This window comes from Lynx canadensis, chromosome B2 (genome assembly GCF_007474595.2).
Source record: "Lynx canadensis isolate LIC74 chromosome B2, mLynCan4.pri.v2, whole genome shotgun sequence".
In the NCBI taxonomy this organism is placed as follows: domain Eukaryota; kingdom Metazoa; phylum Chordata; class Mammalia; order Carnivora; family Felidae; genus Lynx; species Lynx canadensis.
Window position 1 is genome coordinate 32,632,090 of NC_044307.1, and position 23,350 is coordinate 32,655,439.

At 47.5% G+C, this 23,350-nt stretch overlaps 2 protein-coding genes across 7 annotated transcripts in view; both read left to right on the forward strand.

Annotated features, from left to right (window-relative positions):
• The window catches only part of SYNGAP1 (synaptic Ras GTPase activating protein 1), a 30,838-nt gene extending 26,349 nt beyond the window's left edge, over positions 1-4,489 (forward strand). For 3 of the 6 annotated variants that reach the window (XM_030315253.2, XM_032593144.1, XM_032593145.1), the window contains one exon: positions 3,716-4,489. In XM_030315253.2, the coding sequence (XP_030171113.1) occupies positions 3,716-3,862 (147 nt within the window). In that variant the 3' untranslated portion in view covers positions 3,863-4,489. Of the gene's footprint in view, positions 1-643; positions 724-3,715 lie in introns of those variants that run through there. The other 3 variants (XR_003968799.1, XM_030315257.1, XM_030315258.1) reach the window with 3 other exon arrangements.
• Positions 4,490-6,509: 2,020 nt separating this feature from the next.
• Positions 6,510-9,434, forward strand: ZBTB9 (zinc finger and BTB domain containing 9). Its single transcript, XM_030315265.1, has 2 exons — positions 6,510-6,749; positions 6,935-9,434. The coding sequence occupies exon 2, from the start codon at positions 7,017-7,019 to the stop codon at positions 8,439-8,441; it is 1,425 nt and encodes a 474-aa protein (XP_030171125.1). The 5' UTR covers positions 6,510-6,749; positions 6,935-7,016; the 3' UTR covers positions 8,442-9,434.
• Positions 9,435-23,350: the final 13,916 nt, after the last annotated feature.

Genomic DNA, 23,350 nt, shown 5'->3' on the forward strand with positions numbered 1-23,350 from the left:
CCTTTGTCACTCCTGGCAGTGTCAGCCCCACCCCTGTGCCTTCCTACCCCGTCTCTCCCGCTCCTCTCTGGGTCTCGGAATCTCCACCAGAACCTCAGTCTCTCTGCCCCCAGACCCCACCCCACCCAGTTCCTGGCACCCCTGCCCTGTCTGTGCCTGCACCTGTTCACCTCGGGAGTTCAACTTCCTCTGAGCTCATCTTGGGCCAGAAGCGCTAGAGGCTGCAGTTGACTAGACTAGAGCACAGGGCAGGGTGAGTTCCAGTTCCCAGGCTCTGAATGGTCCCCATCACCTCTGTTCTCTTGGCTCCCCAATTTTCCTGTCTCCTGGGCAACTCCCTAATAGCTTCCTCTTCTGACTCTTCAGCTCTAGAAGGCCCCTCTCACCTTGAAAGCTCTCCTTCCCTCAGTATGAAAATCCCTCCCTCTGGTCCTCACACCTGTCTAGCCCTCCAGCTCCCTGCCGCCCTCCCTCTCTCCTCAGCCAGCTTGTAGGACCTCCCTCCTGCACCCTTACCCCTTGCTCACCCCAGTTCTGCTCACTTTCCCACCCATGCTCCTCCTTCCTCTGCTCTGACCGCCAGGCTTCCCCACCACCACCGCCAAGGCTCCTGACCCCGTGACCCCACTCTCTCCCCCTGCAGCTCCTCATCAGGTAATTCTCCTGGTTCCGCTTTGACCACGGGCGGAGGACACAGGGGGAGGTGACTCCGGACCACTGCAGGTTGGTCGTGAAGCCCGCTCCCCTCCAACTCTCTGGAGCCTCTCCCCACCCTCACTGCTGCCCTCCACACCCGAGAACCTCCACAGACCCTACCCTCCTGACACCTCCTGCACAGACCCGGCTCCCAAGGCACTGCCCAAAGAGAGCACTCCCTGCTGCTCCCAGAAATGCTCAGTGACACCCCGCCAACACCAAGCATTTTGCCCTGGACAGGCCTGGCACATCCCCAGATCTCTCCTACAAAACCCGCCGCCCAACCTCCTCTCGGTCCTCTCCCTCTGCCTCTCCGGTGTATGTCTGTCACCCCCCATTTCACCAGAGCGTCCTTGGGAGTTGGGACTTTGGGGGTGGGCTTTGTTAAGGGGTGGCGGTGATGATGGGTTGGGGGACCCTGGCTAGAGGGGCTGTGCTGACTGCAGCAGGTAGGTGGGGGTTTCCCCTTCCTTCCCTAACCTCCGTTCTCCATCCCTCCTTCTACCCCTCACCCGTTTCTCTTCCTCCTCCCTTATATCTGAGTGGAAGGGATCTGTAGCTCCTGTTGGGCCCCAATGGGTGAGAGTTAGGAATGGGCAACTGACTCAGGAAGACTTTTGGGGGGCTGAAAAGAATGCTGTTCAGGATGTCAGGATACTAGGCAGGGTGAGTGGAACAAGGAGAAACAAAAAAGGAGCCCTGACAGATGTTAGGATGCAGACGGGCCCATGTGGCGTGGGAGTTGGAAGTGGGGTGAGCCGTCTTCCTAGATAAGATCATGGGCTCAGTAGCCATGTGGATTTCTAGGCAGAGATGTCGGGAACAGCATGTTAAATAACCTGTCCGTCCTTATCGGAGCTCACTCCCCATCTCCCACCACCCAGGGGCCTTGCCGGACACGCGGTCCTACCTAATACCCAGTAAATGGGAACCTGTCAGCCACTGATACCATTTCTGGGGTGCTTTCTTTTCTGCGGGATTGACCTGCAGTGGGCAGTGGCTCCTCACACTGTAATTTTAACTCTCTGCCTGCCCAGCCTCTCTGTCAAAGTAGTTAGTGATCTGCAAACAGATGCTACGAGTCACCAGGGGACCTCACCACTTGCAGGACTCCTGCCGAGAATTCTTTTGTAAAATGAATAACGGCGCCCTAATTTATCTACTTTCTAAATTTGGGTCCATGGGGGTGTAGGGGGCATGCCTGTGTTCTGTTGCCAGCAGACAGGCAGAGGGAAGGGAATCTGAGGTTCCCTTCCCTGCTCTCCTGCCACACTCAGGATCCCCTACCATACGTAATTTCCTCCCTTGCTGACTTGGGGAAAGTGTGCAAGATGCTCAGCAAGCTAAGAGGGGAGCTTTGCTTAAGGCTGAGGGTTTGGTGACCTTCTGAGAGGTGAGGTCTTTGATTTGAAAGGGAGAGCCGATCTGGGAGCCTCTACTGGGAATGTTTTGTATCCTATAGAGATACGGTTACGCAGAACCAGGCTGCTAGGCCTAAATGCCCTGTGGCCCAGGAAACAATTTGGATGCGTTTTTTTTTTTTAACATTTTTTTAAGTGTATTTATTTATTTTGAGAGAGAGAGAGAGAGCGCACATGCATAATGAGCAGGATGGAGGGGCAGAGAGAGAGGAAAAGAGAGAATCCCAAGCAGGCTCTGCACTGTCAGCGCAGCGTCTGACGTGGGTCTCAGTCTCACAGACTGTGAGATCATGATCTGAGCCGAGATCAAGAGGCAAATGCTTAACCGGCTGAGAGCCACCCAGGCACCCCTGGACACTTTCTAAATCACTCTTAGGTATTGGTCCCTCTGCAATTTAGCCATTGACTTAAAAACTAATTCTGTGCCTGTATTTTAAAAAGCCAAATGAGCAGCCAGAAGTATAGAACAGGTGGCTTTCTTCTCTCCTAGCGGAGGAACAGCAGCCAGAGCTGAGGGCAGGAGCCAGAAGCCAGGAGCTGGTCCAGGAGCAGGAGGAGGTGATAGAATAGGACCAGGGGTGGGAGGAGGGTCTGATACCCCTCACCCTCTAACTGGGATCCCAGGCAGAGGGATTGAAAGGATCCTGGGGGCGGAAAGGAATGAAGCAGTTCTGCTTCCTGGGGATGCGGAGATTGTGGCATGCTGTGCCTCTGCAGAAGCTCCCAGTCATTTCTGCCCTTAGCACGAGAGAGAGGCAGCCCTCCCACGATGTTTTTACCATCCCACGACTTCCCTGAATCCCCCCTCCCCCGCCCCAGCCCAGTACAGTTAAACCTCTCTGATTTGGAGTGTTATATTGGGAAGATGGCCACTCTGAATAAGTGACAAAACTGAATAACAGTGTCTAACATTTAATGAAATGCATGTCTTCAAAATACGTACAGTAAGTAGAACTCGGTGAACAAGGCTTTTCCACTCCAGGCCCTCAGGGAGCATGCGTTAATGAATAGATAGGATTCAGAAGTCTGTTTGCTCGTACCCTCCTACAGACACGTTTCCACTATTAATGTGCTTAGCACGCCCTTTCTTCATAGATAAAGGAAAACTCAAGCCCAGTTTTTGTTCAAATTATGAAAAAATTCCAAATCCATGGGGGTCTGGATTAATGAGGTTTTGCTGTACTGCCTCCCCTTGTTCCCTCAATACAAAGTTCCTACCTCGGATTGGGGGTGGGCTGGGAGGGGGTTCCAAGAGGAGGAGGGAGGCTGGGTAGGGGGAAGATGCAAGGGTTTAGGTTGGGGGTGAGGTAGGAACTTGTTTCTTTTGACTGGTTTCCCGGTATGACTCCCTGGGTTGGAAGGCCCATTAGGAGTCTGGGGTGAGATTCCCTTCTCCCTGATCCCAGAAGATGTAACTTCTACTGCAGGTGAGAAACACAATAGGAGGACGGGGGTGGGGGGTTGTCTTGGGGGAAGGTGGGAGGACATGATTTATGGAATGGGCTGGCTATGGGGGAGGCTACGGCTAGGGGGGCTGACACCCAGGCCCCCGCGAAGCGTCTCAATAAGTCCGCGCTCTCCTCTTTGGTGTCTTGCAGGAGAGGCAGCTTCCCCCCTTGGGTCCAACAAACCCGCGTGTGACGCTGGCCCCACCTTGGAACGGCCTGGCCCCCCCAGCACCGCCCCCCCCACCCCGGCTGCAGATCACCGAGAACGGCGAGTTCCGAAACACCGCAGACCACTAGCCCACCCAGCATCACAGACCTTCTTCTCCTTCCCCATGCACCCCACCCTGGAACAGCACCCACCACCAGGACTGGATATCGCCGAGGGACAGCGGGATTGCCTCCCTGAATGCCTCCTTGGGGGGCATCAATCCCCCACCCCCACCGCACCATTTCCAGGGGGGAGAGTGGGGACCCTTAGCTGTCCCCTTTTCCTTCCTGTTGGGGTGCTGCCCCCTGTGACCCCCAGGGACCCTTGCCCCAGGACACCACCTACCCCACACAGACCCCTTCACTCCGGGGTGCTATCCCCATCCTCTGCCTCATAGTTCCCCTGAGCACTGGGGGACAGACCCTCGCCCCCACCCTGGGGGTGTGGCACCTCCAAACTTTCAACTTCAGGGTGATTTTTTAGCAGTAACCAGAGCTGACAATCTAACTCCCCTCCACCGCCCCATTTTGGCCTCCCCTGTCCCCCTTGTTATGGGGAGGGGACCCCAGGTGAGGGGGCCCTATTACCCCTTGATTTCTCAGGAGCGTCTGGGGGGGCTCAGCACGCACAAACTCCTTCTCCTCCTACTACTCTTAAATTTACTCCCTCCCCACCCAGAACCCAGATGGGGTGGAGGGGCCACCGGGGCAGGGAGGGGGCGGCAAGGGGGGAATGGGAGTCATCTCCCCTTCCTCCCACACCTGATCTGCTCTTGGCTGGTCCCAGAGCGGGGTGAGGGGGCTTATGCCCCCCCCTCCCCCAGTGTGTTGGGTGGGGTGGAATTGAGGTTAGGGTGAGGGGTTAGGGTCTAGGAGGGTGTGTATGTTAGGGAGGACAGACTAGTTGATCTGCCCTACCCTGACACACACAGCCCCCCTTGTCCCTCCCCCTCTCTCTTCTTGGTCTCTACTCCCAGGGGGAGGGGGGAACTTACTCTAGGAAAAGCCATGTCTCTCTCCCCCAGGGTGGGGGGACCTGTGTTGGAGGAGGGGTGTTGGGGGCCCCCTTCCATGACTCTGTCCCCCCCCCGGGGGAGGTAGGACAGGGCTGGGCTTCCCTCTCATCCTCCCCCCTCCCCAATCTCCCTCCACCTCCCTCCCTCCCGCCAGCTCCACAATTTTTCGGTGTTTCTCTGTACATAGCTCTCTGGCGGGATAGGGGAGGTAGGATGGATGGGGTTTAGGGTGGGTAGGTCATGGGAGGGGAGAAGCCCCTCCTTGGCACCCCCTCTTCCCTGACTGCTGTCCCCTACCCAGCCTTGCCCCCTCATCCCTTCTTGCGTTTGGTATTGAGACTCTTTCCAGACTTCACCCTTCTTTCTTTTGTATGGACAGTTCCCCTTCAGTCCCATCCCCCTACACACATACACCCAGCCGGGGCCAAATTTATACTTATATAAAAGTTGTAAATATGTGAAATTTTATCCCTGTGCCCTCTCCTTGCTTTCCCAACCTCAGACCCTACCCCTGGATCCTCTTTCCTCTTCTCTTTGGCTGTTGTAATTATCTGGGGTTTGTACTGTACATATCGGGGGTGTGTGTGTGTGGGCTGGGGGCAACCCCTCTGTACAGAGCTTCCTGGCCCCCTCCCCCCCCACGCGTCCCTCCCCCTCCACCACCCTAAGGGTAGGGAGATGCTCTTCCTACTTGTTTTATTTTGTTTTCTCGTTCTCCCTCCCCACCCTGTCCCACCCCACTCCCAGCCTTCTCTGTCCTTCACCACTATCCCTTTTTCTCCACTCCCAGCCCCATTTCCTTTTTTTCTGGAGTGTGTGGTGAAACAGAAAAATCATGTTTAATAAACGGAGATTGTTCTTTTATCGCTGTACTGATTTTCCTAAGCTGCGACTTCCAGACAGACCAGCAAGTGACGGGATCTGCTTTTTCATAGGAAGGTGACCTGCTGGAAGAAACTATATCCCTGCGTGATGCCACGGTATTCCCCAGAATCTCTCTCCCACCCAGCGATGAGACTACTGTGTTTTTGAGCAGGGGGTTTGCACTGGCCAAGCTTACCCAATCTAGGTCTCTCCTCCGCACTGCTCCACTTAACCCGAAGGAGTAAAGAGGCCAAGGAACAGGAACAGTATCTGATAAATTCCAAGTTATGTTACACACACACACACACGTTTAGTGATCACCTAAAAATAAGGTTTATTTAATTGCTGGTTAAAATGCTACCGTACGGAATGGAGGAAAGAACTTGGTGCCTCAGCAAATCTGAGTTCCAATCCCAGACCCGTCACTTGGCAGCCTCGGTTTCCCCCAAGAAAACAGGATCGCGACATCTATCTTCCAGGGCTGGGGGAGGATACAAGGAGATGCGTGGACAGTACGTGGCCCGCACAGTAGGTACCGAATTAAACTCGCCTTCTCAGCACCTACCGGGGGACGGGCGCTACATTTAATCACCCTACGACTTTTGAGTCTCCCCCTCCTTCCGAGCTATGCTCTCCGGAGGTCTGGCTTGCGGTCCTCCCCCAGTAGAGGCCACCCCACCCGCAGCCGCGTAGGGGCCAGCGACCTCCTGCTAGCCCCGCCTTCTCGCCCGCGCAACCAATCAACACGAGGCTTTTAGGCCACTGCCCTCCGATTGGCTGCGGCTCTGGCACCGCCCACTACCCGGCGTTGGCGTCCGGCGGGAAGGCGGTGGCTTCCGGTCTGGGACGGCGAGGTGGCCGCAAAGGCACTCTGGTCCAGAGCCGCGTGTGTACCGGCGGGGGCGTGGCGGCGGGAAGGGCCTCTCGGCCGTCACTCAAGGTCTCCCGGTGGCCGCGGCTTCCCGGGAGCCGGGCTCTCAGGGCACCGTGAGAAGGAGCGGAGCGGAGGGCAGGAGCCGTCGGGGGCCGGCGAGGTCAGGCGCGTGGCTGGAAGGACCTCCTCATCCTCCTTCACAGGCCCTGGAAGTTAAACCCCGGTTGGTCTTTTGCTGTGGTTGTTTAGTTCTTATTTCCTTGGTGGGGGAGTGCGCGGGATTGATCTGCGGAAATCGCCACTGACTGCAAAGTTTCCACATGTTGGGTTGGGGAGGCGAGTGCTGTGTGAGGAGACGTGGTTCCCCTTACCCAGAGCTTCTGTGACCCCCGTCTCTTTCCTCCACAGCCTTCGTCCCGCGTGGGCTCCGCCCCCAGCCCCTCATCTCCCGTATTCGATCCTCTGGGATCTCTCTTTCTGAGGAGGCCATATGGATACCTCGACGCCTTTGCCTCCCGTCCCCCCCTCCCCGATCTGCAACCCAGCCCCGCGGACGATCCAGATCGAGTTCCCGCAGCATAGCTCCCTGCTGCTGGAAGCCCTGAACCGCCACAGGCTAGAGGGCAAGTTCTGTGATGTGTCCCTCTTGGTGCAGGGCCGGGAACTTAGGGCTCACAAAGCAGTGTTGGCTGCTGCCTCTCCTTACTTCCATGACAAACTTCTTCTGGGGGATGCGCCACGTCTCACTCTGCCCAGCGTCATTGAAGCCGATGCCTTCGAGGGGCTGCTCCAGCTCATTTATTCCGGGCGCCTCCGTCTGCCACTGGATGCTCTCCCTGCCCACCTCCTCGTGGCCAGTGGCCTGCAGATGTGGCAAGTAGTAGATCAGTGCTCAGAGATTCTTAGAGAACTAGAAAACTCAGGTGGTGGAATTTCAGCCCGGGGGGCGACCTCTTACCACACACTTCCTTCCACCACATCCTCTCCAGGAGGCTGGTGCATTCGCTCTTCCCCTTTCCAGACCCCAGTGCAGTCTTCCACTTCTACCGAGAGCCCCGTTTTAGGGGAGGGGAGCGAACTGGGCGATGTGTTACAGATTCAAGTTGAGGAAGAGGAGGAGGAGGAGGAGGAAGAAGAGGAGGAGGAGGAGGAGGACCAGGCGTCAACAGCACCCTCCCAGACTCCTCAGCCCCCGAGAGTATCAGGGAGCTTTCCCTGCCCTCATGGATCTCACTCACTGCCCGTATCCACTACGCCCCGCAGGGTTCCAGAGGGCGAGAGTGCACCCCTCGAGCCTCCTGCCCCTCATACTGCACTGCCCCCCAAAGTCTTCTACATTAAGCAGGAGCCCTCTGAGCCTAAAGAAGAGATATCAACAGGTGGAACTCAATCTGGAGGAGCAAAGGAGGAGACCAAAGTGTTTCCTGGAGGGGACGCTGAAGGGAATGGAGAGCTAGGGTTCTTGCTGCCCTCGGGAGCAGGGGCGACATATGGAGGAGGAGGAGGAGGAGGTCCATCCTGGAAACCAGTGGATCTTCATGGGAATGAAATCCTCTCAGGGGGTGGGGGACCTGGGGGGGCAGGACAGGCTGTGCATGGGCCTGTGAAGTTAGGAGGTACACCCCCCGCAGATGGAAAACGCTTCGGTTGCTTGTGTGGGAAGCGGTTTGCAGTGAAGCCAAAGCGTGACCGTCACATCATGCTGACCTTCAGCCTTCGGCCCTTTGGCTGTGGCGTCTGCAATAAGCGCTTCAAGCTGAAGCACCATCTGACGGAGCACATGAAGACCCACGCTGGAGCCCTGCATGCCTGCCCCCATTGCGGCCGTCGGTTCCGAGTCCATGCCTGTTTCCTTCGCCATCGGGACCTGTGCAAGGGCCAGGGCTGGGCCACTGCTCACTGGACTTACAACTGACTGCTGAGGCCATGCGCTAATTTCTAGTGCAGGAGAGCCACTGCTGCTGATGGACACTTTCCCCTCACCACCATTGCACCCCACTCTCGGATCTTGAAATCATGCCAAGAGAATAGATATATCCTGGACATCTTGTTCTTAAGTGTGGGCGTCGACCTGTCAGATTTGGGAATTCAGTTTTCTCATCTCGAGGTTTGCTAACCACCCCATCAGAAGGTGGTGTATAGGGCATACATAATTTGATCACTTGCCCATAATAGACCTTTCATACAGTAAACCAGATTTCAGATTAAGAGTTTGCTGAGAAAAGAGAGCAAAAAGACGTGACGATTAAATGTTTGGTCTCCACGAGGAGTTAAAGGAGCTGGTCTCCACGTAGGGATGGTCTCCACGTAGGGATGTTTGATTCTAAGGTCTAGTGATTCCGAAACTAATAAGCTCTGTGTTTTCGCCCTTGTCATTGCTGAAATGATTTAGGTAGAGTTCTTTTTATGCGCTTTCTTTTGTTAGATCTTTCCAGAAGCTCCTCAGATCATAACTTGCTCTCTCACCTTCCCAACACTTCTATTTTTAATGTGGTAGTTGAGCACTTTAACAAACTTGAGCATTCCAGGTGTCATTCCTAGAACCCTCTTTTTAACAGAGGGTATTCCCTCAACAGTCTGTGCCTCTTGTTTACCTGTGTCCACCACTGATCACCCATATATTGATCACAGTGATTGGAATGTGACCAGTGAACTCAGGAGGTGGCCACCGACCTAAAATGCTCTCAGGGTAGCACCACTGTTTTGAACAAGTGTCTGTTGTCAGAGGCTGAGACAGCGCAGAAGGCTGGAGAGTAACTGCACAGTAGGACCACACACTCTTCCTTTCCATCCCACTCACACGATAGCCCCTTGAGAGAGAGAAGAGAGAAGAGTAGATATTGGAATGGGGAGATTTTCACAGTTACTTAATTTCTTCAAATAAACTTTGCCCTGAAATCTAAGCTGACAATGGACTGGATTGAGTAATTTATTGGGAGAGACAGCATGAAAACAGAGTTGCAAAAACTTGAATGTGTTCCTTATGCAGCAGGGCTATGTTGATGGGGGAAGAATGGGATGGTTTCACATTGGTGCAGAGATCATTGTCCTCGACCTCAGTGGGCCAGGTTCTAGGCCTTGACCTGCCACTGAATGATCTCTAGTAAGTTCCCTTATCTTTCAGAGTATGAACTGGTCATTTTTGGTTTTGGTAAGGTGGTATATATCTCCTAACTGGTTCCCTGTCTTCTTACTTTTGAAGGTGTTGGTTCACATGATCTTTACCTGTACTCTCCCCTGACTTTTTGTATCATCGATAACATTTGGTTGTTTGGTTTGTTCTACATTTAGTGCATAGCACTGTGCTAGACCCTGATACCCTGACCTCCAAAAGTTCACAGCTACCACCAAAGCTAGACAAAAATGACAATGTAGTAGGACACATCCATCAAAGGGGGCAGTGCAGGCTACTGTAGTGGCATAAAGGAAGCTGAGAGAAGACCTCTTGCAGATGAGCAGAGGTTTCACAAAGATCACTCTGTACCAGAGTATAGTGACGGTGTGGGTGGCTGCAATGATGTTGAAATGGTGAACGTGAATTGAAGTTAGAACAGTAGGGCCAGGATTGATAGCTTTCCCCAAGGCATGTTCCTTAAAATCTTACTGGGTATGGCACCCAGAAGAGGCTGAAAAATGTGACTTTATGGCTGAGAAGGTGAATTCGAGCTGTGATCTGTCAGCCCCTCTAAAGAGCCACGCCATGGTACCATCCCCATGGTAAGGACTGTGAATACATTGGGAAGGGGGTCAGGGAGAGGGCTACCAATCTTGGATCAATTACAATCCCACCCACCTGCCATTCTTTTGGCACACATTCTGTAGGTGACTACAGACATACCTCAGCGATATCACACGTTTGGTTCCAGACCACTGCAACGGAGCAAGTCAGATGAAATTTTTGGCTTCTCAGTGCATATAACAGTTATGTTTTTATGGTAACCTGTTAAGTGTGCAGTAGCATTAGGTCTAAAAAAATGTACATAGCTTTAAAAAAATACTTTATTGCTAAAAAATGCTAATGATCATCTGAGCTTTCAATAAGTGGTAATTGCTGATCACAGACCACCATAACAAATATATTAATAATGAAAAAGTTTAAATATTGCAAGATTTACCAAAATGTGATGCAGAGACCCAAAGCGAGCAAATACTGTTGGAAAAATGGTGCCGATAGACTTGCTCCAGACCTTTAATTGCAGGCTTTCAACAGAATTGCTACAGACCTCAAGTTTGTAAAAAAACCTTTAGTTTGTGCAGTATCCACAAAGTGCAATAAAGTGGAGCGCAATAAAATGAGGCAGACCTGTGTATCTATTGAGCAGGATCCTTTGGTTGCAAGCAAGGGAAGCTGGCTCTGACTAACCTTATTAAAACAGGAATCTGGAAGTATGTGGGGTGGCTCCTGGGATGGAAGGAAGGGCTCAAGGACCAGCCTTTGGAAGGATAAGACCTGGATAAGGATAAGCCCTGGGCGTTCAGGGAGCAGAAATTCCTGGGGGATTTTTGTAGGTCGTATGTTTTGGGATGATCCAAGAATTGTTTTATCTTTTGTTTTTTAATATCTTCGAAGGAGAGAAAGAGAGCGGGGGAGGGGCAGAGAGAGGGAGACACAGAATCCAAAGCAGGCTCCAAGCTCTGAGATGTCAGCACAGAGCCCGACCTGGGGCTCGAACCCACCAGCCGTGAGATCATGACCTGAAGTCAGATGCTCAACTGAGTCACCAGGGCACCCCAATCTAGTCCTTATTTCTTGTGTTACTTATCTCAAGATAAAAATTCCCGGAAGAGAACTCTGAGCCTCAGGTCCACCCTCTGGCCAGAGCACCCTGAACATATGTTCCATCAAGGCAACAAAGTGGGCATGTGCAATCCTCAAGGGGAAATTGAGGTACTGGAATAAGAGTGGGGAATGGTGCTAGTCAGCGCAGGGGAACAGAGGCCCACCCCAGGTAACCTTCACCTGTTGCCCATCTTGGGATCCTTAAGGTGTCAGATACCCCTGGCAGTTAATAGGTATTCAAGAAATGGTGAATCTGCCCAACTTCCACCTCTGCCCTCTGAACTTAAGGCAGAATTGCTTCCTCCCTCTCCTCAGTCCCCATAGAACTTTGTTATTACTACTGCAAGCAAATTAAAATGCCATCTTAGAGTTTTATCGTTTTTAAGTTATTAGGAATTACACAAAAAACAAGTTCCATAACGAAAGATCTGGATGTAGACCCCTCGCCGTGCACGTGGAGCAGCCTTCCTCGGTCTCCTATGTAAATGGACTCCCTGGCCTAGCGTCTCAGTCCCTGGCACCCGGGATCGCGGGCCCAAGCCTACAAGGGGTTGCACAGAAGCTTCCACCAGGCCACAAGTGACAGCATGGCAACCATCCCTCCAGCAGCTCGCTCACTCATGGCCACCCACGACTATTACCAGCGCCACCTGGGTTCCACTTCCAGTAACAGCTTCTGTGGAATTGCCCAGTGTACTGGGGAAGCCATCCCTCACCACCCCTGTCTCCCCAGGGCCGACCTGGTGGGCACGCTTCTTTGGGAAGCCCCCTCTCCCAAAGTAGTTCATGGCTAACAGTGTTGGAGTCCCCAGCACGCTTGGAATCTCCCCCAGGCCTCCAATGGCACGATCACCTGTGACTTGACTCTGGAAGCCATGAAGAAGCAGCCTGGTGGCCAGCCTGGCAGAGCCAACACCAGGCCCCAATCCTGAGTGGCCACCACCAGGAGGTGCCAGGCTCATCAGAACCCCTTCCCTCCCCTTAGACTAGACAGGCTGCCTCAAGCAGAAGTGATTGGTTTCTTTTACAACAAAACAGCAAAACACCAAAAAGGAAGTTGACAGAACCCCAGTCTTTACTATCCAAGCCACAGGCAAGCCTTCCTTACACCCTGTAACCATGCGCCTTGCACCAAGTGGAAAATAAACTCCAAGCAGCCTTGGAATTTAGATCTAAGCATTTAGATTTAAGTGTTTAAAGATTTAAAACTTAAAAGCCTACTTCTCTGCCTCTGTCCATTCCTCCATGTAGTGGAAGAGGTGTCCCTACTACTGTCCAAGGCTAGCCCCCTTCCCAGAGCCCTTGCTCTTTTAATTGTCCCCTCTGTCCAGTTATCTTCACTCTCTGTCTGGAGTTCCTCATTAGCATTTAATCGTGCTTGCAGGTTTGTAAGAATTAATTAATACATGTAAAGTGCTTACAACAATGCCTTGCACTCGGTAAACTCAATAGATGTTAGCTGTTATTATGAGTGAGAACATTAGTTCCCCACACCTTTACCAGGATCAGTGCTCTCAGGGAAGGGTCACATATATAAAGGGAAAGTATTTTCAACTGAGGGGGAAATGAAACATTACAGTACTCAGTAAGGATTAGATGTGAACATTATTTTTTACCTTTCTCATAAAGGTGAGAGTTCTTCAGGGTTCTCTTCGCCCTCTTCCACCTTTATATATTCCTGGGTGATTTTTATCCACTTTTCTGAGTTAAACCACTTAAATACTGATGACGCTTAATTTTATATGTCCAATTTTCCTGACCCCCAGACCCACTTAGATTTCCTTCTTTCCTTCCTTCGGCAACAAGGCCTGCTGTGTACCTGGCACTGATGAGAAGGGCAGGATTATCACCTTGAGAGGCAGATGTTTAAACCAGCTATGTAGGTACTTCATAGACCTCTCAAGCTCAGCATGCCTAAAATACCCCAGCTCAAGTCAGCTGCTCCATTGTTTCCGGGTTTAGTAAAAGCTCCCCCATCCACTTAAATGCATAAGACTGAGACCTGGAAGTGTTCCTGGGCACCTGTCTCACCTCCCATATCTGTCCTACCAATGCCATCCCCTGAATATTTCAAATCGATGCATTCTCTTACTGTTACTGCAGCCTCCTAACTGGTTGTCTTGTCTCGCTTTTCTCTACGTCTCACTCCACACACACTATGGCCACAGTGTTCTCGCTAAAGCATAAAGTACTGTTTCGCCAGCTCTCCAGCTTAAACCTCCTGCTCTTTGATGGAGTCCAAATGATCTCCCAATTACTGCACTCTTGCCGTTCATGTCTCCCCCGGGCCTCTGCTTTTTCTGCTCCTCGTGCTCATCTCTCTGCCTAGAATAGTTACCTACCTGGAAACAGTCTTCAGTGGGCTAATTCCCTCTCTCTTCAGATATCAGCTGACACATCACTTTCTTTAGAAATCTGACCATGAGGCCCAGGTGGGACTGCTGCTACGTGTTCTACTAGCTCTTATTTCACCTTGTCATGAAACTTTCCTGGCATTTCCTTTTCAGTAAGTATATGCCAACGATACACTATTACCCATTATATGTGGGTACTATTTTAGGCATGATGGACAGTGCTTGCCCTCATAAGATTACATTCCAGTGCCGTAAAGGAAAATGAGCCGGTAATAAGGGGGAGTGTGCCACAAAAGGAAGGCCTACTGTACACACTGATCTCGTATTCCAAAGGAGAGGAAAGACCCAGACAAGCAAAGCAGGGCAGGGGAAATGGTTCTAGTACAGTGTTCAGCAGATGCAAAGGCCAAGAGAGAGAACGAGGTTGGTATGTGTGACAAGGAAACCAGTGGACTTGGGGAGGAATGAGATGTCTTAGTCTGTTGGGTCTGCTATAATAATACCACAGACTAAGTGACTTATAGGCAACAGAAATGTATTTCTCACTGTTCTGTAGGCTGGTAAGTCCAAGATCAAGTGCCAGCAGACTCTGTCTGAGGACCTGCTTCCTGGTTCATAGATGGTCATCTTCCCATGTCCTCATGTGGTGGAAAGAGAAAGGAAGTTCTCTATAAGGGCACTACCTTCATGACCTAATCGCCTCCCAAAAGCCATACCTTCTAATGCGATCACAGTGGGGGTTAGGATTTCAGTGCATGAACTTTTGGGGAAAACAAACGTTCAGTCCATTGCAGATGTGGTTGAAGAGGTGGGCTGGGACTAGGTTATATGGAGCCTTTCAGATCACGTTAAGGAATTTGGATTGTATTTGAAATGCAATGGGAAGGCAATAAAGAGTTTAAAGTAGAGGAGCAATGGCCTTTTAACATTTTAAAGAGATTCCTCCAGCTACAGAGGGCATATTGGATCATTAGGGGCAAGAGTGGAAGCAGGGAGACCAATTAGACTATTTCAGCAGCACAGACAAGAGGTGGATAAAAACAGCAGGTATGGAGAGAAATAGATGGATTAAAAGCTATTATTACATTTGGAAGTAGGACCGATGCAAGAACATTCTAACAGATTAATACAGAGATTGTGGGAAAGTAAAAAATCAAAGAAGACCCCTAGAGTTTTGTCTTGATTAATTGAATTAGAGAGGCCATTTAATGAGTGGAAGACAGGAGTAGAAGGACTTGGGAGTGGATCCAGGGTTTTATCTGAATGGCTAGAAGCAGCTGGCTGGACTTGTCCAATGTTCTTCTAGACCGGGGGTTGGCAAACTTATGCTATAAAGGATCAGATAGTAAATATTAGGCTTTGCATGCCAAGAAGCAAAATCAAGGATATTATATAAGTACATGGAAATTAAAGAAAACAAATTCCCACAGGTTTTTTTTCCTGACAAAACTCAAAGTATAATGATTGAGTACAATTTTTTTGTTTGTTTGTTTGTTTGGTTTTTTTTGGTAATACAGGTCTACTGCTTTAACTGGGGTACAAAGTTAGTGTTCCCTGTCATCAGAATCAGTTGCAAATGTTCATTTGCTAATGCTGATCTGTAATGAGATTTTACATATTTCATCTCTGAAAATGTCTTCACACAGATAGTACCGCCAACTACTGATATTAATCCAAGAGCATGTAATTTTAATTGAGCATATTCATCACCTGAAAGGCATTTATAGAATTCTATTATATTCTTCTCCTGATACTTGCCTTTTATCATGTCATTACATCTTGGATTAGTCACATCCAAATGAAGATGAGGTGGAAACTCCTCAATTGCACAATTAAATGAAATATAGAAATTTTCTTTGCACTTGCATTGAGGTTTGAAAAACACTGCTGGAACTGTGGTTCAAGCTCAGAAATAATATATGCTGCAAATCTGTGTGGGAATGGAGATCTTGCTGTTTGTTGTAACTTCTAATAGTGCAGGAAGTGTATATAGCAGCTTGACATTACCCGAGATTCAACAACTTTGATGACTTTGCTGCAGTATATGTTACTGTTTCATGGATACTGAGTTTCAGTTTGGGGAGATGGAAAAAAAGTTCTGCAGATAGAAGGTGGTGATTGTACAGCACTGTAAACATACTTATTGCTCCTGACTGTACACTTGAAAACGATTTGGGGGCACCTGGGTGGCTCAGTCCGTTAAGTGTCTTACTCTTGATCTCAGCTCAGACCTTGGTCTCAGGGTCATGAGTTCAAGCCCCACATTTGGCTCCATGCTGGGTGTGAAGCCTACTTAAAAAAAGAAAAAGAAAATGGTTTAAATGGTCCATTTTATGTTACATGTATTTTACCACAATTAAAAAAAAATGAATGAACCACAAATGAATTAATGGATCTAGGCATTGGGCATCAGTGCAAACACCACAAAAAAGAAACAGCCAGACCATATGTGCCTCTTATGGAAAACCACCACCACCACCTATGAATTAGTCTGGCCCCAAATATTGAACGTGGATGTGATCAAGCCTCAAAATATTAACTACAAATTTGCAGAAAATGCAGAGGGCAGGGGAACATGTTAAACCACACCACAATGATGTAGTCAGCAAAACTGAGACTGCAAGAAATTCTAAGAAACAAACACCCCATTTTTTTCACAAGAAAAACTGCAAAGGGACAAGGGGGAAGGAGGGAAACCTGTAGTTTAAAAGATGTTATGTCTTGGGGGCACCTAGGTAGTCAGTCAGTTGAGCATCTGCCTCTTGATTTTGACTCAGGTCAAGATCTCATGATTTGTGAATTCAAGCCCTGCAACAGGCTCTGTGCTGACAGCACGGAGCCTGCTTGGGATTCTCTCTCTCTCTCTCTCTCTCTCTCTCTCTCTCTTTCCCTCTCCTGATTTCTCTCTCTCTCTCTCTCTCTCTCTCTCAAAATAAATAAACTTAAAAAATTTTAATGCAACAAATTCATGTTTAAACAAAATTTTTATGCTTTTTACATTTATTTTTTTAGTAATCTCTACACCGAATGAAGGGCTCAAACTCATGACCCCAAGATTAAGAGTCACACACTTCACCAAATGAGCCAGCCAGGTGCCCCCTAAAAGATTTTAAAAGACATATTATTAAGCAATCATAATGTGAGAACCTTATTTGGATCATAGTTTTTGTATTTGTTTCCTTTTTCTTTTAAAAAAAATTTTTTTATTTAAATTCTAGTTACTTAACATACAGTGCAATATTGGTTTCAAGAGTAGAATTCAGTGGTCCATCACTTATATACAATACCCAGTGTTCATCACAACAGTGCCTTCCTTATTTTAACTATCACCCATCTAGCCCATCCCCACTCACCTCCCTCCATCAACCCTCAGTTTGTTCTCTAAGAGACTTTTATGTTTTTTTTTAAATGTTTATTTTTGAGAAAGAGACACACACACAGAGTACGAGCAAGGGAGGGGAAGAGACAGAGGGAGACACAGAATCCAAAGCAGGCTCCAGGCTCTGAGCTGTCAGCACAGAGACCTACGTGGGGCTTGAACCCAAAAACCATGAATCATGACCTGAGCCAAAGTCAGAAGTTCAACCAACTCAACCACCCAGGCACCCCTATAGCCAGTTTTATTTTTTTAAAGATTGAGAAATAAATTGGGGAATTGCTAAACACTTTAAGGATGTCTAATCAGAAATTTTATATTACAAACACAATTCTGGTTTGTGTGCTGGTCCAAGTTAATAAAACTTTGTGCTTGACTCTTAAAACCATCAATTGCTCAATGTATTGATGTAGAAAGATCTCCAGTATATTTTGTTGGATGAAAGAAAGCAAAGTGTAATATCCTATGTTTTGTATGAGACAGTGAGGGTGGGGAGGAAATAAGAAAGGTGTATTTGCTTATATTTGCAAAGCGAAGCACTACTAGAATAAATAAGAAAACAGTAAATATGGGAAAGAAGTTGAGGTAAAGATAGAAACATGGCTACGTGGGGGCGCCGGGGTGGCTCAGTTGGTTGAGTGTCTGACTTCTGCTCAGGTCATGATCTTGCGATCTGTGAGTTCGAGCCTCGCATCGTGGCTCTGTGCTGACAGCTCAGAGCCTGGAGCCTGCTTCAGATTCTGTCTCCCTCTCTCTGCCCCTCCCCCGCTCATGCTCTGTCTCTCTCTCTCTCTCTCTCTCTCTGTCAAAAATAAATAAACATTAAAAAAATTAAAAAAAAAAAAAAAGAAACAAGGCTACATGTACTTGACTCCTCTATGTGTACTTTGAATCATGTAATTCCACTACGTAATCAAAAAATAAAAGAGATTTTAGAAATTCTTTTGAGAATAAATGAATTAAACCATATTAACTTGGCAACATAATCACAGAGAGAATGAGTTCTAAAGACTACAACCTTAAGGGGATGTACTCTAAAGACAAAAAAAAAAAAACAAACCTCCAGCTATAATTTTAAACTTTATTTTAAAATATTTTAATGTACTTTTAAAAATTATTTTAAGTAGGCTCCGCGCCCAACGTGGGGCTTGAACTCACAGCCATGAGATTAAGAGAGGCATGCTCACAGGGCGCCTGGGTGGCGCAGTCGGTTGAGCGTCCGACTTCAGCCAGGTCACGATCTCGCGGTCCGTGAGTTCGAGCCCCGCGTCGGGCTCTGGGCTGATGGCTCAGAGCCTGGAGCCTGCTTCCGATTCTGTGTCTCCCTCTCTCTCTGCCCCTCCCCCGTTCATGCTCTGTCTCTCTCTGTCCCAAAAATAAATAAACGTTAAAAAAAAAAAAATTTTTAAAAAGAGAGGCATGCTCTATTGACTGAACCAGCCAGGCACTCCTATTTTTAAACTTTAAATGCTTAAGTATTAAATTCTCTTGAAAATTTTTTTTGAGAGAGAGAGAGTGAGAGAGTACGAGCAGGGGAGGGGGCAAAGGGAGAGGGAGAGAATCTTAAGCAGGCTCCATGCCCAGGGTGGAGATGGATGTCAGTGCAGAACCCCATGCGGGGCTCGATCTCACAACCATGAGATCATGACCTGATGCGAAAGCAAAAGTCGGCTGCTCAACCGACTGAGCCACCCAGGTGCCCCTAAACTCTCTTAAAATGTAAACTTTTCTCAGAAGTTCTATTGTTTGTAGTATTACCAGTAATGGAACTTTGAAAATATAGTATTTTCTTATAAATAGGTTAAAGGACACAAGAAATTATATTAATGTAAGAAATCAGAATTCTTAGGACAAGAGAAAAGATATGTAACTGAAGAAATGAAGTGAAAACATACCAATGTGAAAAATGAAAACTCAGTATGAATTCATGAGTTTTGAAATATGTATTTTTCTGTTTCTGTCCATGGAAATGGGTTAGAAGCAATGAGCAGCCCTAGTGCCCATGTTATGATCTCTAATACCATCCCCCATTCAAAGCATGGCCTTGGACAGCATGGGGAATATAGTAAATACTAGTGTAGCAGCTTTGTATGGGGACAGATGGGAATAGACGTATTGTGGTGACCGTTTCGTACTGTATATACATATTGAATCACTATGTTGTACACTTGAATACAATATTATATGTCAACAATTCTTCAATTAAAAAAAATTTTTAAAGACTAACAGTGAAAAATAAGACAAACAAAATGAAAGTATGGTTTCTTTAGGAAACTGCTGATTCCAGGTCTAAAACAGGCATTTTTCAAGGTGTGCCTGGGACATGTTTTTGTGTTAAGAACTAGAAAGCTGGACACAGGAGCCCATGTGAAGGTGTCCCCAATGAACAAAGTTATGACATTCTGAACAACTAAAAGAATAACGGCTGTGGCACCTGGGTGGCTCAGTTGGTTGGGTGTCTGACTTCAGCTCGGGTCATGATCTCACGGTTTGTGAGTTGGAGCCCTGCCTCTGGTTCACTGCTGTTAGTGCAGAGCCTGCTTTGGGTCATCTGTCCCCCTCTCTCTCTCTGCCCCTACCTCACTGGCTCTCTCTCTCTCTCTCTCTCAAAAATAAACATAGAAAAATACTAATTGTATTGAACACACTGAATCAATGAAAATTCATTATTTTATAACAATACCCAAAATGAGAGTAGTCAAGGAGGCTCATTTATTATCATTTAAGGCAGCTATTTTTTTTTTAATTTTTAATGTTTGTTTATTTTTGAGAGAGAGAGCCAGAGCATGAGCAGAGAAGTGGCAGAGAGAGAGGGAGATACAGAATTCAAAGCAGGCTCCAGGCTCTGAGCTGTCAGCACAGAGCCCGACGCGGGGCTTGAACGCACAAACCGTGAGATCATGACCTGAGTCAAAGTTGGACGCTTAACCGACTGAGCCACCCAGGTGCCCCTAAGGCAGCTATTAGAACAACAACTTGGGGCACCTGGGTGGCTCAGTCGGTTAAGCGTCCAACTTTGGCTCAGGTCATGATCTCACGGTTTGTGCGTTCAAGCCCCGCATGGGGCTCTGTGCTGACAGCTCAGAGCCTGGAGCCTGCCTTGGATTCTGTGTCTCCTTCTCTCTCTGAACCCCCCTCTTGCACTCTGTCTCTCTCTCAAAAATAAACAAACAAAAAAGAACAACTTACTTTGAAAGTTGGTAATTAAAGGGAAAATATTAAGCATTTGTTTTGCTCTTCCAGTAAAAATTTATTTTAGGATAACCGAATAGTTCTAGATAATGAAGAGAACATTCACGGAATGTTAAACAAGTAAGCGAAATAAAAGAATTAGAAAAACATAATTTCATAAACTCCAACAAAACTATTGACTCAGGCAAGGATTATCAATTGGTATTAAAACCAATAGATGATTAGTTATTGTAAAAATTCATATAGAGCCAAAGTAACACCATGCAGATTACTTCCTAGTTTCAAGAGGGAAATCATTAACTATAAATCGGGTGATCATATGTTGCAATCCTAATCTAGGCATTCAATCTCAGCATCACTAAGGGTTAATCATAAGTGTCTTCTTTTTTTTTTTTTAATGTTTATTTATTTTGAGAGGAAGAGAGAGAGAGTACAAGTGGGGGAGGGGAAGAGGGAGAGGGAGAGCATCTTAAGCAGGTTCCGAGCTCAGCGTGGAGCCCGATGCAGGGCTCAGTCCCACAAACTGTGAGATCATGACCTGAGCCGAAACCAATAGTTGGACACAACCAACTGAGCTACCCAGGCGCCCCAATCATGGGTGTCTTCTAGTGAAATGCAGCATTAACTATACAGCAGTATGATAACTATATGACTTTATTCATCCTAGTAACTTTTATTCTAGTTCAGGCATCCCTCAGAGAATTTTTAGGAATCCATTCTTAAAAACATGTTGGATAGTGAATTTTTAGGTAGTGGGAGACTGTATGTCATTATTTTAAATTAAAAAAAAAAAAAAGAAAGTATTTCCAGCACATTTAAAACCTCAACCAATTTCCCTCAGCGCTTGAAACACTCTAAAAATATATATATATAACAGTCAACCAGGTTTTTCTGCTTAATGTAAACACCAGCTACTTGTTTAACACTTAATTAACTCATTAATGAGTTTATTTGTGCAGTAACATAGGATACCAACATTTTCCTTTTAACTTCAACAAATACATACTATAATGTAAATGAACAGTGAAATGATATGTTAAAGACACATAATGGAGGCAAACAACACTCAGCCAAGAGTGAAATAAGCAAGGCAAGTTTTAAAACATGGTTACTGGGGCGCCTGGGTGCCTCAGTCGGTTAAGCCTCCAACTTTGGCTCAGGTCCTGATCTCGCGCTATGTGGGTTCGAGCCCTGCCCCTGTGTCAGGCTCTGTGCTGGCAGCTCAGGGCCTGGAGCCTGCCTCAGATTCTGTGTCTCCCTCTGTCTCTCTCTACCCCTCCCCCCCTCATACTCTCTCTCAAAAATAAATAAATATTTAAAAAATTAAAAAATAAAATAAAACATGCTTACTGAAATCGCAGGGTCTCCTGAGTGAGGTTGGAGATGAGAAGGAAATAAGGAGGTTGTAGTCACTGTTGCTGTTTAGTGGTGGATGAAGCTGAAAAAGAATGGACTTCAGAAGGAGTGAAACAGTAAATGTCTGAGCTTCATCCATGTCGGGATCCAAGAAGCTGGTGGAAGCTGCTCATTTCCTTGGCAATGAGTCTTCAAAAGTGGATGGTTGTGGATCGTCCTCTGAAAGTATTGACAAAGCACGACAAGAAACTTGCCCATTTTTAATGGGCAAGTGTCACATTCCCTTTGCCTGTGTTATGCAGCTTCTGATTACCCTACACTGTGCTGGAAATTGCGTTTTGAATGTGATTTTTCTGCTCTTGTCATGATCATGATCTCTTATAAGCAACAGTGATCATTCTGTCTACATGATCTAAGATTTCCTTTAGGGGCACCTGGCTGACTCAGCGGGAAGAGCATGCGACTCTTGCTCTCGGGATCGTGAGTTCAAGCCCCATGTGGGGTGTGGAGATTACTTAAATAAAAACTTTTAAAATAAATAAATAAATAAAGTTTCCTTCAAAGACTTCTTGTCAAGTATTAGTGGCTCCTTGTATTAATGTGCTAGGGCTGTCATTACAAAATACCACAGGGCGTGTGTCTTAAATGACAGGTGTCTATTTTCTCACAGTTCTGGAGACAGGAAGGTCAAGATCAAGAGGCCAGCAGGTTTGGTTTTTCCTGAGGCCTTTGTCCTTGGCTTGCAGTCTCTGCTACCATTCTCACTGGTTTCCTCACGTGGTCTTTCTTTGTGTACAGGCACTCCTGGTGTCTCTATTTTTATAAGGACACCAGTCATATTGGGTTAGAGCTTCACTCTTATGACCTAATTTAACCTTAATTACCTCTTTGAAGACCTTATCTTCAAATACAGTCACACTGAGCATTAGGGCTTCAACATACGAATGGGGGCGAATGGAATTCGGTCCATAACACTGCTCTTCCTCCAACTTAGTTCCTTCCAGCATTATTCCTTCCAGCTGAATGTGTTTCTTGGAAGACACACGGTAAAGCTCTCCAGAATGAACAACGCTTTAATAATTTGTCGTTTTTCTCTCACACAGGAAATAAGGTATTCACAGTAAGTGGAAACATGTGCATGGGGGCGCTCGGCTGGCTCGGTTGGTGAAACGTGGGACTCTTGATCTTGGAATTGTGAGTTAGAGCCCCACGTTGGGTGTGGAGATTCAAAATAAAATCTTAGGAGTGCCTGGATGGCTCAGTCAGTTAAACATCTGACTGATTTCAGCTCAGGTCATGATCTCATGGTTTATGACTTCAAGCCCACGTTGGGCTCAATAAATAAACTTTTAAAAAAAATCTTAAAAAAAAAAAAAGGAAACAAGTGCATGCCATGCATATATCTTTTCATGCTTTCACCTTTTAATACACTTTATCACTTCCAATATACATGTTTCCCTAGTCTCTTAGGTTCACCTGCTTTCTTGACAGTTTTTCCACTGTGGTCATTTTCTTTTCTTTTTTTTAATCTTTTTTTTCTTTTTAATTTTTTTTAATGTTTATTTATTTTTGAGAGACAGAGACAGAGCATGAGCAGGGGAGGGTCAGAGAGAGAAGGAGACACAGAATCTGAGGCAGGCTCCAGGCTCCGAGCTGTCAGCACAGAGCCTGATGCGGGGCTCAAACTCACAAACCCTGAGATCATGACCTGAGCCGAAGTCAGACGCTTAACCAACTGAGCCACCCAGGTGCCCCACTGTGGTCAT